The 17,458-nt window shown below is 38.0% G+C and overlaps 1 protein-coding gene across 2 annotated transcripts in view; it reads left to right on the top strand.

Annotated features, from left to right (window-relative positions):
* PRKN (parkin RBR E3 ubiquitin protein ligase) overlaps window positions 1–17,458 on the top strand; it is a 675,810-nt gene that overhangs the window by 547,842 nt on the left and 110,510 nt on the right. For both annotated transcript variants that reach the window (XM_064414870.1, XM_064414871.1), the window contains one exon: window positions 7,205–7,266. In XM_064414870.1, coding sequence (XP_064270940.1) covers window positions 7,205–7,266 — 62 coding nt within the window. The remainder of the gene's footprint in view (window positions 1–7,204; window positions 7,267–17,458) is intronic.

The raw sequence follows: 17,458 nt of genomic DNA, 5'->3' as shown, positions 1-17,458 counted from the left end.
AAGAGATGCAGATGGCAGAAAGGTGTGGGGTTTACAGCAATATTCCAGTTAGTTGGACAGTTTGGAGGAGACTGGGAAGTGGCATAACCAATTAATGTGCACTAGTGGTGGGACTCCAAACCTGTTGAGTTCTGTGTGAAAGTCTGTTCTGAGCCCAGCTTTCCTACTGCCCTGTTTCCACTCCCATGGCTGTTATATGCAGTGCAGGGCTGTGCTCTTCCTGCCATTGCTGCTCACCCAGCAGTGATGTCTGTGCTGTGCTTTGTAACCTGTACTCACACCAGGAGTCCCCGTCACTGTCCCACTGCAGCTGAGGCTGGCTGTGCTCTGGATGCACTGCTGGAACAAGCACCTCTGAGCTGCAGGATTCCCCGGCCACCTTTCCTTGCTGTGCATGCACCACAGGCCAGCTTGCACTTCCCTGTATATATGTAACTCTTGCTGTATTGCAAGTCCTGTCGTTGCAGCTGCAATGCCAGATTTTTAGGATTATGTTTTTGAATGCAGAACATTTTTTTGTACCTATACTAAAGTCAGGGGAAAAAAAAGAAGCCAACTATCCATTAATTTTCTAAGCATGAAGTGGTTATTCTCAAGTATCTAAAACATTTTCCAGTGGCAAACTTAGTTAAGCAATTAGCACTGTGAAAAGATATCTTTGAAGGACACTGATAAATATTCGTGCATGGTTATGTTCAGAGCCCACAAAAGGGATGTACTTTTCAGAATTAACAAGTGTTGATGCAGACATAAATTCTAAGTGAGAGAAGTGGAAGTTACACAGTGCTCATAATGTAAATGCTTAGCTTGCATGGAGCTAAATGTGAGGGGGAAATTTACAATGCATATGCTGCAATATTAAGCATGTATAGAAATTATTGGAATTACAGCTGTTGAGTGAAATTCAAATATTCTAACTTAAAAAGTCTAAAAGTTACTTGTGTAAATCTTGTCAAGTCACCTTAAACTCCTCACTTAATGGAAATGGGGAGATTTTTTTGTGCCTGTCTTGGGTAGTGGGAATTACCCTGTGAAAGCATGTATTCCTTCTATCAACTATAGAGGAAGCATGCAAGGAACATATTAGACTCATATAGCCAACATTTTGATGCTTAAATGCATTGTAATGAATCTCACACAACTACACCATTTGGAGAAAGATGAAATCTCAAATGCAAAGCATGGAATAATGCTGCAAACCTATGGTAGAAGATGTAGCACATAACCCTGCAGTGGAGATATTGTTTTCTCTGGGCCTGGATTGAAGACACTTGAGATGGTAGGTCATGTGCACACTCAAGGGTTTATTGTTTCTTATCAGTAAAACAGTCTGACAACCATGAGTTCAGCAGCTTTTCGTTAGAAGGCACAAAATGGCTAACAATCTCTTGTTACAAGGTCTTTTAAAACTAAGCTATTCAATTAAGAACTGACACCCAGATGATTTTCCCTTTTAACCCAATAACTGATCCCAAAGAGCCTGCAATGCGGACTTTTCTACCCCATTACAGAGTGCCACCCAAACCCAAGAAGGAGAAGGAGGAAGCATGAAGAAGAAACCCAGGACAACACCCTGTGCCCTCCATCTTGCTTCCATCCACAACATACTAAAAATCCCAAAACCTAAATTTCTCACCAAGTGATACACCTACTCTACTCTTTATTATCTATTTCACTTTTGTGGATTCTAGTCTATCTTAAAATCTAGGAAACTTTCTCCATGAACGAGGGTCAAAGTCAGTGCTCCCCTGGGGGTCAGGACACCCCAGAGCAGACAGAGAAATATTCCCAGTGCCCTGGGTTTCCATATAGAGATACATTTGCTTGTAACTGCGGTCAGTGAGGGCATTTTGTGATTTTCTTTGATCCTCTGAGTGATTCAGCCAGGGCACTTCCATCCAGGTGCTGGCAGACAGGAGCACTGGGACAGCTCCCACTGTGGGCACTGGGCACCTCCCTGAGAATGGGCCTGGGCACCTCTGAACTGCAGGATTCCCCATGGCTGGGCAGGGCAGGGCTGTAGGAACATCAGCTGGACATCAGCCTGACTGCACGTGGGTGAGGCAGGGCTGATATGGGGTCCTGGCTGGGACAGGAAGGGCTGGAGGTGCCATCAGGGCACTGACGCTCATGTTCCTTCTCAATTGGCTCTATTTGCAGCATCTGTCATATTTTGCTTCCATTTTGCTGTTTTATGCAGCGTTAAAGGCTTGGTTTAATTTTTCCTTTGCATTCTCTCTGAAGAACATAAGTCATACAGAGGGATAATTTAAAGAAAAAAATAAAAAGCAGAAGCTAATTCTGTCTGAGAAAAAATATGTGAAGATTTGGGTAATTAAGTTGGTAGTAGTTAGAATCATAGTTTAATTACAAGTGTAGTTGAACGTGTGTGTTCAGACCAATTGAAATCAGGGTATTCATGATGTTAGGAGACATCAAACCATCCTTCCTAAATCTTGTTTCTTTATTCTTCTCTTGGAGATACATGTATTTCTATGAACAGATTAAAAATGTTTATGAAGAGAATATCGCAAAGTAAATTGCAAGTTTACAGTTACACAGTTCTGTAGCTTTGAACACACCTTCCATTCATAAGTACAGCATTTGGAGTTAAATTATAAAGCAATATGGGAATCAAGTAACAACAAAATTATTCAAACAAGTAAACTGGTGTATGCTGGAATGTGTTGAAGCAAATAAAATGCATAAATTTAATTTAAGTAATAAAACTTTAAATAGAGGCGAAGAAATTACTCGTGACTTTATAAAGCTGCTGGTCCTTTGAACTGGGCATCATCCCTTCATTATTTTCCTGCTTAGACCTAGGCTTATTCCTAAAACATCAAATTAGTTTTATCTATCTGGTTGCTCTGAGGTCAGTGGAACTATGACAGAGTTAAATGTGGTATAAAAGTATTAAATATTTGCATCAGTTTTATATTTCTTATATCTTGATCTGCCTTCATAGTTAGCAAGAACCTGTAACAGTCACTGCGGCTGAGAACATACGAAACACATAGGTTTGAATGTGATCTGAAAGAGGCAACAAATAAGCCATTTAGCTGCCATTTTATCAGTCTGCAGGTGTCCTGAATCCTGAGTTTTGGCTTCTGGTTGAAGCAAGTTGTCCATGTTTTGCACTGTTTCCTTTCAATGCTCTTAGGTGTAATTATTATTGATTATTAATATTCCTGTTGTTTGGTTTCTGTCTGTGGAAATTTCATGAAGGCTTGTACTTTTCAAGTAATTATTGGGAAGAGGGAAGTGAAAATTTTTGGTAATTGTTGAGACCGTTAATGGATTCTTGAGGACAGAGGGCATAAAAACTAATCCTCAACGCATTCTATAGAAAAGAGCAGACATCTGTAAAGCACAGTTTATTTATGTCATTTGTCATGTGCTAGTTTCACATCAGAGACTTAGAAAATACACTTTTCTCTAAATGTTTGGTGTGTACAGTTTCAGGTGCTGTGCTTATCTACTAATAATTTTCAAGGTTCCATGTGTGTTTTCATGTTCATTAATATGTTGGTGAATATATGGAGGAGTTTGTGAATGAGATAAAAAGTAGTTCTTAATCATTTTGAGCAGAGAGGGTTTTTTTTAAGTCTCTTCATGTTTATTTGTGGGATGGTTATTTGCCATAAACTTTGTCTCTAGTCATAGTGCAGGAATTTAACATAATCCAAGACTTTTTCAAAACTCACAGATATTTGGTAAAAATAGGTTACACTGTTAGGACATGTTTTACAAAGGTCCACTTACAGAAAAGAAGAAATTAAAAATAGAAAAAGAAAACATCAGAAATATGCCCAAAAATATTTTAAAAGAAAAAAAATGGAAGATTTCTTCTTTTTTTCCTGAAATTATTGCTTCTGAAATGTGACAATCTGAGATGACTTCTTACAGACAGCAGACCGTTAAGACGTGTCAGTATAATTCAATATTGTATGCATTTGACATTTCTGAACTCATTGCTGGGAAGAATCATGCCAACAGTGACATAGGTTTTAAGCTCTCTCTCTTTGCTAGTAACGTCAGGATTTGTTGTATAATCAGCTAAGCAAGATCCAGTGAAAATCTGAACTATGAAAAGATTTAAAACTAGGTTGGGCAAGTCTCTGAAAAACAGACTGTACAAAATATTGCATTTGGAAGAGGATGCAGCAGTGCATGACTAGTAACACTTAAATATGCATGTTTTTCATAGAATCATAGAATAGTTTGAGTTGGAAGGGACATTCAAATGTTATCTAGTCCAGCTCCCCCTACAATAAGCAGCAACACCCTAAACTAGGTCAGAGCCCTGGCCAGCCTTACCTTGAATGGGGCAACCCACTCCAGTGTTTCACCACCTTCACCATAAAAACACTTATTTCTTATCTGGTCTAAATCAACCCTCCTGCAGTTTAAAACCATTGCCCCTTGTCCTTTCACCATAGACCATAGACCCTGCTAAATAGTTTGTCCCATCTTTCTTATAAGCCCCCACCAAATTCTGGAAGCCTGCTATAATGGCTCCCCTAAGCCTTCTGTTTTCCAGGCTGAACAATTCCAGTTCTCTCACCTTTCCCAACAGGCAGGTGCTCCAGCCCTCTGATCCTGGGGACCTTGCTCTGGACCCACTCCAACACATCCACATCCAGAAGTATGTTCTGGGGACCCTAGAGCTGGATGCAGCACTGCAGGTGGGGTCTCACCAGAGCAGAGCAGAGCAGAGGGGCACAGTCCTCTCCTTCACCCTGCTGTCCACACTGCTTTGGATGCATCCCAGGACACGTTTGGTTTCTGCAAGTTCTCCTCGTCAGTTCATGTCCAGCCTCTCACCCCCAGCACCCCAAGTTCTTCTTGGTAGGGGTGCTCTTAATCCATTCATACCCAGTTTGTATGGAAAAAAGAGAGGATGCATGTAAGGAGTTCATAAAGGGCAGATTATATCATTTATGTGTGAGGGCAGAATAGGATGGATTTCTGGGGGGGGAAAGGGTACTCGGGAAATATGATTTCTAGCAGAATGAAGACGTTCTTTCTAGGGAAGAAAAAGGAAACCTTTCAATTTTGAGGCATTTAGTGAATAGTAAATTGGAAAGAATAGGAGGGAAGAAAGAAATACTTGATTGAAATAGAATCTATAAGGACTCCAAAAGGTAGAATCAGTTTAGTTGGTGTTCTAAAGCTAACATCTGTCAAAGATTAACAGGCAGCATTACATGAAATCATAATTATCCTCTACACTTAGAAATTCCTATGGCAGTATGCAATCAACGCAGATATTTTCAGGGAAAATCACGTGCAAGAAAATATATTGCTAATTGTGTAAGAACTTGAGGCTAAGATAGAGGAACCATGTTTTATACAATAAGTTTTGATTTGAAACACAGAGAAGACAACAGTTCTGGACTACAATTCAGGGCTCAGGTCAAGCAGTTAGTGAGACGGAGTTGGATGGAAATGTAAATCCCAGTGAGAATACAAGAAAGTGCTGCATAGGAATGATTCTGTGGTAGGAGTACAAAGAACAATTAAGTGCATTGAGAAAGAATAAACAGCATGGAGAAAATGAGAAAAGAAATTTAAAAGTGATACACAGGTTGTTGTTCTAGAAGTTGAAGAGAATAAAATCTGATTAAGAAATATTAATTAGAGCTAAAACACATGTTCAAATATGTGAATATTGAAAATACATATTCAAATATGTGAATACTCAATATGCATGAGGAAGAGGTGGGTGAAAAGAAGCCTGTAAGAATATCATAGGTTTCATTAAATGGGAAGAAATACTAATATTTAGTAAGAGACAATTCATTAATAGGCAATTATTACTATATGCTAAAACCTGGGCCAACTTCAAACCTTGTCTTACCTTTGTAAGTGTTTGCTGATGAAGTTGTGTAAATGATGCATTCTTCACCTTTTCCTCCTTGGAATGAAGATAAAACATTTACCAGTAAAAGGTTGACTTGAGTAACATTTAAATCAGTTCCCTAAGTGGAAAAATTATGCAAATACAAAACTTTTAGTGGTGTAATTGTGTCTATTGTTCATTTTTTGCCTTTTTAGTTACATTGCTTTCAAGTGTAGTCTTTTCCTTCTGCATCCCTAAAGACAGCTATGCCAACAGAAAGTGAATGTAGGCCATGTCTCATTGGCCTTGAGTAAAACCATGGTGCTGGTGGAGACTTTCTGATAGTTATGTCCAAATTCATTTGTATTCTTTTAATGGCACTCATTAAGAGTGAAAGGTAGGTATTTGTAGTAGCAGCAGCAGAAAAACAGGTTGACTAAGACCATGGTTCCTCCCATTTTCTGAGAGGAACTATGCTCTTAATTCCTTTTAAGGAATTTTCTCTGCTCACAAAGAGATGCTTCAATTTATGGTAAAAAGAGTAAAGCCCACATAGCTATCACAGTCTGCTCTTTCATCCCTTGTCAGGAATTAGTCTGGTAGTGTACAAAATTCATTTACAAAAGTTGTGTACAGCAGCCTTGGACTTCATCACCAGGAAGGGAACCATAGTCTGAACAGGTGACTAAAGTGTATAGCAGCTACCAAGATATATTCTTTCTTACTGGGTGGTACAGATGTAGAAGTTTGTAGTACTTGAAAATTAATCTCATTGGAAAATTCTGGTAAATCACTCCTCTGCCTGTGTTCTTGGTTTGTGTGTTAACACCAGAGGGTAACAGCCACATATATGTGAAATGGGTTATACTTGTGACAGCCAAAATTAAAGCAATCTGTGGGGCCTATTAAATCCTTCAGGGAATCAGGGAAATCATGTATTATTCTTAGAAATGAGTCCAAACCCGTTGTGTGAATCAGAATTCAGCTTTGGGCAGCTCCAATGTTTTGATGTGAGATCCTCTTTTAACAGGCTTTTTGGCTTATACAAAGGGTTGGCGGTATCTGGCAGACAGTGCTGCCCTTTTCATCTTGCTTTTGTTTGTAGTCCTTTGGGGAAAGGGCTAAAATATTTGGAATATAACCTTTCTAAGTGTTCTTGGTAGCATGCTCAGAAACGTGGAAGGATTATTTGATAGATGGTTTTCAGTATTCTGGTGCCTGCAGAGCCATGGCTAATCTTTCTAATCTTCTTTATCTAAAGTAATCTGTATATTCTATCATCTCTGCATCTATGTGTCTTATGCTGAACCTGCACTGACAGGAAGCTCTAAAACGCCTATTTTTGTTTCTTTCCAACAGCTGGCTGTCCAGATTCCTTGATTAAAGAACTTCATCACTTCAGGATTCTGGGAGAAGAACAGGTGAGTTAGCATCTCAAAGGCAGTGACTTAATGTCATGAAAGATAGACGCTAATGAGACAGTTTCATCTCTCTCCAGGGAAACAGAGTGTATCTCATGACCCCCAAAGACCTGAAATGTGGGGGAAAAAACCACACCGGAGTTATATGTGAGAGTTCAGGTTTTTTCATTCTATCCATCAGCCTTGACAGGTTATTAATTGGTACATCTGCTACCTGCCACAGTTTTTCAGCTTTTGAACAGCAGTAAACAGACTCTCTAAAGAAGCAGACAGACAAACAATCTGACTACAGGACTGGTGCTTACAGCTACTCATGATATTATCCGTCCCTTTGTGTGTCCTTTTTTCTCTTTTAAAAGAGTGTTTCTCATAATAATAGCTGTGCTTTGCACTCAAAAAACTATTTCTGTAGAGGGACCTTAGGAAAGCATAAATGCAACACTCACAAGGAGGTCAGTTATTGTTTTGTCAATAATGAAATTAACATACAGAGGTATTGAGAAATGGCCTTAAATTTTGAGAGACAAGTTGAATTTTCATACACTCAATTCTTCTGGAATTCAAGTTGTCTTTTCCTCTGAAGTATCCCTCCTAAGGCAGTGCTTACAAAGCCTGACTGCATGACACAGAGCTGCAGGTGCCAGGGAACGAGGGGCTGAAAGCCCAGCATTAGTGTGGTGTACATGATACTGTCCATGTCTTTTAATGAACCTGGCACCAAGGGATTTGCACAAGGTTGTATGAGGGCTGTGGCAAAGGTAGGAGCAACTCCTGAGATGTTAATTCAAAGTCTTGTTTCATAATTTTTTAATTAGATTGTATTGTCAAAAACACTCTGTTGCTTCTTCTTTCCGTGTCACTCTCCCTTTCTTTATTACAATTGTGGCTGCTGTTGCAATTACTAGACATGCAATTTTCCTCCATCAGCCCCCCACTTCAGCTGTTATAGAGAGTCACGAGTCATGTTTCTCAGGGACTCAGCTTTTCCTTAGCAAGAGATACTAGAAGCAGGAATCTGGTGAGATTGAGGATTTAGGAAGAGGAAATAAAAGAAGCTACGGTCAGGATTTTTGGGGTCAAGAGGCTGATTAGAGCTATCTGACAAAAGGAGAGCAGAGTGAGATGAAGCTTGGGTAGAATGAAGAGATGGGGTAGTTTCATTGAAGGGGTTGGGAGTAGAAACCAGAATGATAAGGGTCTGACAAGGAGCATGGACCAAAGGCCGGAAGGGAAAGACCAAATACAGAAGCTTGCTGAAGAGACTGGTAAATAAAAGAAGATCTGCCCTTAAGCTGTGTGAAGAGGTAAAGCTAAGCAGTCTAGGAAGAATTGGACAAAAGGAGAAATTTGAAGGAAAAGTAAGGAACAGCTAAACCAAAAGGCTACAAGTATGAGAGAGAGGACTGAATCAGACAGACATGACAGCTCCCCTGGAAAAGCCCTAAAATGGAGCTGTGGACCTTAGCCTGACTAATGATCTCTGACAGAGCAATATTTAACTGATGGACTTCCTTTGCAAAGAGTGATCACTGTCATGAGGCTTGAATTATTCCATTATAAGGATTGTTGCAAATATATTCTGTCCCTACAAAAACACTGTTATCATGAGTCTCCTGAAGTAGCTTTTGTTTGAAGTTAGCACACACTTTGATAGTCAGGAAATAAATTGGTGCAAAAAACAAGAGGAAAAAAACTAAAATACATCTAAATGAAGAAAGGAAGGAATTACAGGCAAAGTCCTTATTCATATGACTATTTATTTCTTATATTTACTTAGTTAGATATTTGCTTTTTAAAAATGTCTAAGATGTTTCTTTTTCTGTTATCATGCCTACTAGATAGAAAAAATTCATTAAAAATTATTAGACTGTTTTATTCAGACTCCTTACAATTTCAGTATTTTAAACCATCTTATATTTTCTTCCATTCCAAGCAATAGCCAAAGAAAAACAGGGACATGTTCCTGCTTCATATCCAATCTTGATTTATTTTTAAAGTGCTTATGTATTTAAGGCCAGATTATAAAAGCAGAATGGACTATTGTGATAATCTGTTCTGATCTACTTTAGAATACACGTTACATGACTTTTTTGGATTAATTCTTGTTTAAACTGCAGTATATTGCCTAGAAAAGCATCTATTCTTTGTTTACAAATCACTTGCAGACTTTAGATCCTATTATACTTCTCAGTACTGAAAGACAAAATATTCCCAGCCTCTTTCCATTCCACCACTCCACTCCACCAGCACCAGCATGTTTCCTGTGTTGCATATCTCCCATTCCTCAGAGTTCAAGCAAAAAAAAAAAAACCCCTGGTGTCCCTCTTTTCTTCATTGAGCATTTGTTTCCTGTAAATAAATATATAAATAAACTGACCAGATAAATCCTCCTATAAATGCAAATACTTACCATATGTAACATTTGTTGATGTCATTAGCAAAGAAAGGTTTTGAGGGGCTTTCAGGATCAAACCTCTTGAAAACATGTGTCTGCCTAACTATCTGAAATATCTTTATATAAATGTAAGCATTAATGAAAAACTAATTCTGAGAAATAGAAGTGTGAAGAGTTGATAATTAGTATTTTCTTAAAGGAGTTATATAATAATAAGGCTCTTGTTCAAATAATCAAACTTTTTGGTAGTCTCCTGGACATGTAAAATTTCCATGTCTTCTATTCTATTAGAAACATACGTTATGGGAAATTTATTCTAGGTGGAAAGTCTATCTTTTAAGGTTTATCCAGTGGGAATAAGACAGTTTTTAAAGAGGGAATCAGTTTTGGACTTTATGGAAAGGTGCAATCATAGTCTGCATGCTGAAATAGAAGAGTAAAAGCTTCCCTGATACATGATGTGTGTGGTGGATACCTAACCTACCACATAAAACCAGCTTCCAGAGCTGAAAATTGGCTGAAAATGCAACACAAATACAGCCACAGATTGCTGTCATTTAAGATGGTGCCAGAGAGTCTGACCCAGGAAGAGTCTCCAGAAGCAGCTTTGTGTGATTTCTTTTGGACCCCCTTGTCACAGACTCTCCCAGTCCACCAAGGTCTGTCCAAGACAGAAAAGAGTCTCCTGCACATGGAGACCCAGGTGAAGGGTGAAGCCTGAAGCTTTCTAATTGCCCAAAGCTCTGCTGAGCTTTCTCTTGCAATTTGTATTCATTTTTCATAATCCATCTATTTCCCCTAGCTTAATGGGTGCAGCCCAATCTCCTGGCTAACTCCTCCATTTCTTAAGTATTTGAGATATAGACAGGACTGAATTGAAGGATTTAGTAAGTGGGGAGCTATGGAAAAATAGCACAATGTAAGAAAGTCTCCTGCAGTAGCCATTTGCCCTGTCAGGCTGCCTGTCTCTGCAAGTAAATGTTTCTACAAATGCTGATAGTACAAGCTGCTTACAAATATATGCTAAAAATACACCAAATATGGGCTCTTTCAAATACAGTGGAAGGTAGGTAATTCTATGAGCCATTGCCAGAAACAGCAGAGAAAACACTCCAAGCATAAACACCACAATATCCCCGCATAGCAAGATGACTTGCAATGAACTGTTATAGAGTCTCCCTAATGACTCTATGAGAAACTTCCCTCTTGTCCCCAAAGTGATAAAAAAAAAACTTGTTTAATTGTTTAAATGGAATATTGTGATTCATGAATAAAATACCAGCTACATCTGAAGGCTGGAAGGGAAAACAAATAACAGGAGAGCAAGCAATCTGCTGCTATACCTGAGTGCCACCAACAGGTCACAGCACAGATGAAGCAGATGACTTGGTGGTGGCAGGAAAGGAAGCTGCTCAGTAATGTATAGCTGCGCTTCTCTGTTACATCATCTGCTGTGACAACTTTGCAGGATGTATTGGCCAGTTTCTTGATATTTTGACAGGAGAACGATCAATTTTAACAGATCTCTCCTATCAGCTGCTACTGAAATTCATATCACTGCTCACTTTTTTTTAGAGCTGTTGTGAGCGTTTATATCCCTGGAATCTGAGCAAGCCCAAGTGGGGAACATTTTGGGAGGGTGGGGGGGGTGTTTGTTTCGTTGGGGTTTTTTGCGGGATTTTGGTTTGTTTTCTGGGGGGTCGGAGGTTTTTTTTCTCACATTTCCTTGTCAATCAGGGAAAACTTATGCAAAGGAATACCCTAGAATACCCTGTTTTGAAAATCTGCAGATGCATGTCCCCATGCTCCTCAAAGGTGGTGTGGGCTTGTGCTTGTTTTTCCAGTGAGCTGTGACTTTAGGAGATACAGAGATCAAGTATGAAATTAACACAGCGTGGTTAGAGATCATTTAACATTAGTTAAGGTCTGGAAATATTTTGTATACAATGTGTGAGTGTGACAAGTTTGATTATTTTTTTTTAATTGCAATACTTACTAGAGAATTTTTTTTTCAAATGAATGCTACTGAATATTCATGTAAAGTCAGTCTTAAAGTAATTGATATATATTTATCTATTCAGGCAAAAGTAATGCCATGTGACAATTCTAATTAATCAGCTGACTTTAGTACAGGAAACTGTCAAATATGATCAACAAAGTGTTTCTGAAGTATTTCTGAGTTAAGGTTTTTTGATAACCACACTTGGAAAAATATAAGCTACATCTCACTAATTCTAATCAGTTAAAGAACAAAATAAATTTTTACTGGATGATTTCTCCCCTTCATAATTACTAAGCCAAAGTTATTTTGTTAGTATTCCAAAACCTTTATCTTTACAAGTGTAGTTCTTACACCTCTGCTGCTTCCCACCCAGTCCCCTGGCTTCAGCTACTATTCTGTGTAAGTGATAGCTACACACATCTCTCAGTATCTGCCATTTTTCCATCTAATATGTCTTTTCTCTCCATCTCATTTGGCTCACTTTTGGATTTGTCAACACAGTCTCATCGTCTCATCACTTGCTCTCTCAGACTGAGCTACTGCATTTAACTCTTGATCCTCTTTACATCACCTTTTTTTTTTTAATAGTTGGAACTTCACAGCAAACTTCACAGCAAACTTTATAATCTTGAAACTTCATATGCCTAGTGATATGCCTCTCCTTCCTTCCTTCCTATGCTATACCTGCCTGGAATGTTTCCTAACCACCTTCTTCCCTAACTCAGAGATAATTGGGATTCATGAAAATTCCTCAGTTTTGTCTCTTCTGGGTTATGATAACTTTAGCCTTTAAGTTCTTGTCATAAGCAGGATATCTCTACATTCTTACACTTTTTGAACTTACTGTATAGTAGGCAAGTGAAAGTCATTTATTTTTGGTTCAACAGCTGAAATAAAGAATACAGAGAAAGAAAATAGAAGGTACTTAGTCAAAATTTATTTAAAGGATTGTTTTTCTGTCAAAACAAAAAAAAAACAATTGTCATTTTATATAGAATTCAAATTTCTCTTCCACCCAGATTTTATTTAATTCAGAGGGAAAATTTGAACCCAGTGTTCAGGATCTCAGGTACATGTGGAAGTTAGGACTTCTTCCATCCCTTGGATGGCTTTGATCTGCTGTCAGGAAGAAAAAAATATATTTTCATGGGTATATTTACTCAGGAAATATACACTCTTGTGCTCACTCTTGTGACCTGAGAATTGGGAACCAGTATCTACTGCACTGAAATGCAGTTCCACAGTTTGCAACAGCGTCAGCTGAACAGATTTCCTTGCATCAATTACAGCCTTGATGGCTGTTCCTTGTAGCAGGAAGAGGAGTGTGCATTTGAGCTCCACAAGCGTCAGGAGAAACAAAATGTTTATCTCTGACATCCAGTCTATTCACACTGATCCCCCAAATACCTGCTGGAAGATCACAGACCTCCAGTAGTTTGCAAATGCAGTGCTAACCCCTACACTGTGCTCGTTCCCCTTTCTTCATTGGATCATACTGTGCTTGCTTTCATATCATTCTGCTAACTGCAATCTTTCCTTTTTTTCTCCCCATCTCTACTCCAGTTTAATTTTGTCTATGAATTGTGGTGCAGTGATCCAATTAGAGGTTTCTTACCTGAATATTTTCTTCAAACAACTCTTTGTACCCAATTTTCCATGACTCTCCAGTCAGGCAAATTCCAGCCCTCTAGAGGTGGTTGTCTTTCTTGTCTCTTTGGGAGCTCCTCTGGTAGCAAGGAGCTGATCCTCTGAACTTGCTCTTTCAATTTGATCAGAGGCCAGCAGAGAAGCCCAAAAACTCAGGAAAAATAAATTAGGGGTGCTCCATGGAAAGCCATGTCAGTCCATCACTTTTTAATCTGTATTTTAGATGACACATTTGTAAGTATTTTTACTAGTCCAAGGAGTACTACCGGTTTTGTACTGTAAGTTGCCTAATTACATTATGGACTAATTCTTGGAGTTTTTGTGTGTGCATAATACATATAAATAAAGTGCTTAGTCTACACTATGGACTAATAGCCTCCACAATCTAATTTTGAAACACACAGATGGTTATTTGATTTATAGGAGCAGTAAAAACAATCTGACTCCAGAAAGTAGATTTGCTTTCCTCTGAGACTCTTACATGCAGTTAAAGAAACAAGTAATTGAATTATGTTTCAGAGATTTGGGCTTCACATCTAGTGTTATACTTTTGTCCAAAGTTGTCTGCAAGGCTGCTACTGAGCAGATGCTTTTAGACTGGGTGGGAGAAGGAAAATAAAGAAAACAATACCCAAAGTGTAAAAGCAAAATTAAAACCACTCACAGCATTTGTGGTGTGCAGGGAGATTGGAATAAACAATCTTTAAGATTCCTTCCAACCCAAACCATTTTATGACATTAAATCATAATTTGTAAATTAATTGACACAGCTAGAAATCACTGTGTTCATGAAGTGTGTTTTGCAGTTTTGTGCATTCAGGTGCATTTCAGTTGTGTTTTGGTATCTGAATCTCAATATAACTGGAAAGACTGCAATCTGTAATTAACCTGTTATTCCTGTTTCAACCCAGAGATTTCATTTATAATATAAATGAAATGTTGATTTACAACATCAAATGATTGAATTTCCACTGCTTGAAAACCCAGTATCATTCTAAGACTCAAAGGAATCCATCCCATCCTGGAAAGCAGAAAGCAAGGAATAGATGGTTAAAATTATCCAGCCTCTGTGTCTATGTCATACTGTAATTTATAATCTAAAGGCCCTGAAGGAAAGTCTTTACTAACAAAGATTACACAAAAAACTTCATTCTATGGTATAAATGGTATAAATACCATAAGTAGAGATTTTTCCACTCCAAATTTTATTCCTTGAAAAGGATAGATTTGGGCTGACTGGGACAATTTACAGTTTGAGGAGAAGGTTCACAAAGGGATGTAGTTTTCAGAGAACAAACAGAATGTTTTACACCTACCTTGTTCATATACCTTTAGCTGTCTTAGCACCAATGTTTTACAGTAAATTGTATTTGTGAAGCTTTGGGGTTTTTTTTCTTTCCAAATAGGTATTGAAATATATAGTTTTGGGGGAATCCAGCAACTGTTTACCAACCTGTATTTCTGAGGACCTTATTACAGTAGCACATAAATGCCTGACATGCTTTGTCTGGAAGCTGCTTTCTAGCAGCAGTAGATGGCTGGTGATTTCTGTGTAATTTTATGCCACTCATTACCATAGCATTTGACACCCTCATGACTATTAATGGATTTTGCCTCTTAACAGTACATTGAAATCAGCAAGTATCATTCTTCCTCTTTACAAATGGGCAACTGATGAGAAGCACAGATTAAATGACTTACATGAAAGCCACAGGGTGGCTGTGCTGCTGCCAGGAACGAATTCAGGTGCCACGAATGCCAGTTCCATCAATTTTCCCATGTATTATACTTTGTGAAAGGTTTTTCCTAAAAATAATTGGAGATACTTTCGTCCTTGTAGCATGCAGAGCAACTTTACACATGATGAGTGCATCTCAAAATAGGAGGCACACTGATAGAAATTGAGTAATAGATACTGTGAAATACTTTGAATGGACAGAAGAGCTAGATTAATCTTTCAATGACACCTCTTTACATGCTAGATATCTAGCCTAAGTTAGTTTTCCCAGCTTCAACCATAGCACTTCCATGGGGTGATTGATCTTACCTATCTTAGACATCATATCTAAGTCAGGATAAATGCCCTCCTTGAGATCTTATTCCTGCTCATTCACTTGGAGCCTTGTTTAGGCTTGATGTTTAATTTTATATGAGCTAAAATTCTCTGAGGTGGTTCACAGTCAAAGCTATTTATATAATTAATCCTTGCTTTTAAAAATAGCTTAGGGCAGGTGAGTTAGGATCAGAATTATTGGAACTAAATCAGCTATTGTAAGAGTCACCAATTTCAGGTGCCATTATCTAGGAAGTTGCCTAATCTATCATTATTTTAAAAAACAGGGCACTTGAGGTTTCAGTTCTTATGCAGATGTACAAATCTAAAGAGTAAAGATGAATTGCATCCCGTCTCTCCTGTTAATTATAAAAGAAGTCTTCACAACCTGTGCAACTACAGGCATCATCACTGTGGAAATTCAAACTAAATTAAATGAATTCTACATTAGGTTTCCAGTTAAGAGGTGAAGTAAACCAGTGGGTGTTGTGTGCTGTAATACCCTTAAGTATCTCATCCAGAGATATGATCAAAACACATCATGGGCTCCAAAGACATTTAAGGGCTCCTAAAAACTTACTTGATTAATGGATTACATTGGTTGGTTACACGAGTTCAGCATGATATGTATGGCTTTGGTGTATAGGAAAAAATGTCTTTAATAGATATGGTCTGTCACTATATACAAATAGTTAATTAATAATTCATGATAATAGCTTTGGTCCTGTACAAGTTTTTTATAAATGCACCCTTAATGTAAAGTGAGTAATTTTGTTTCAGATCACTGAAAAAAGAATATAAATCCACATATGTTGTGTAGATTTTGCTATGGCAGCAAACATGTATATGTTCTGCTACTTTGTGTTTTGATTGGTTGCTGGGTTTTAATTGAGCAGGACACAAGGAAAAAGAAATTGGAAAATGACATAAATGTATCTGGACTTTGAAGGTAGAAAACAGGCTGGTAACTAGATATCAAGATATGCAAATGAATTTAGCAGGTCTTTTCTGGATCATTTTTTTGGCTGTTATAGTATGAAAATCACTGGGGAGGGTGCCATACTGATTTGGAATAGTCCTGTGCTGAACCAGTATAAAATGTTGCTGTCCACCTTGTCAGTAAGTAAGCTGGACATTTACATTCTGTATCTTTCCCTAACAAGATAAATTAAAAAAAAAAATAGGGAAATGAGGGGAATCTCTTCATGCCATTTTAGGCTAAGTTAATGGCTGGAAAGTATATTTTTTTTCCAGCTGAGAATTTTTAATGTAAATGCTGACAGAACCTCAGCTACAGTGTCACTGGTGTTTGCCTTCTTAATGAGAAGCTGTTAACAATCCCACATGCAGCACAAAGTTCCCTCTTAATAGGGCAAGACAATCACACAGTCCTCACCTTCAGGTCCAGTCTGTGCCCTGAAAAAAAATTAGGCTGCTAGAGAGTTTTGGAGCTATGGTTTTTACCTGTATTTCTATAAAGGCCAGCCAAATGACTCAGAGCACTCAACACGTATATAGTGGAAGCATCACAAACTTTTCTGAAAATTGAGAGCATCCAGCATTAAATTTTTATGGCATTACGCTGGGTTCAAGCACAATAATAACACAGGTAAACACCAGCTGACTTCTTGAGCCCCCACATTCAAGGAGACTGCAAGCATGTCTTGCACATTTTTTAAAATACTATTGTTTTCCAAATACAAGATTCTTAAGTCAGAATTTCTGGCTGTCATTAATACGCTGAAAGATATGTTTAAGTCTTTTTCTCCTTTTAGATTTTGCTTTTCTTTTCAGAGGTTGGTTGGATTTTTTGTTAATTAACAAAGTTTGATACTTCTAAGTTTTGATTTTTTTTCTGTGATAAAAACTTGTGTGTCTCTATGTTATAGTCTTTTAAGAACTCTAATATTATTTTAAGAAGCGAGTTTAACAAGACCTGTTGTGCCAGCATTTGCAGAAGAATCTTCTGAAATGTACCCAAAAGACATAGAGCCTTCTTTGTAATTTAAAATTCTTTTTTGTATGCTGTGTGTATGAGGTGTTGGTCCTAAAGCTTCCATTTTCCTCAAAAGATTTCTTTGGAGAGGGATGCGGA

Source organism: Passer domesticus, chromosome 3, assembly GCF_036417665.1.
Source record: "Passer domesticus isolate bPasDom1 chromosome 3, bPasDom1.hap1, whole genome shotgun sequence".
Lineage (NCBI taxonomy): Eukaryota > Metazoa > Chordata > Aves > Passeriformes > Passeridae > Passer > Passer domesticus.
Note: the sequence above shows the minus strand (reverse complement) of the source record. Positions and strands in the feature narration are given on the sequence as shown.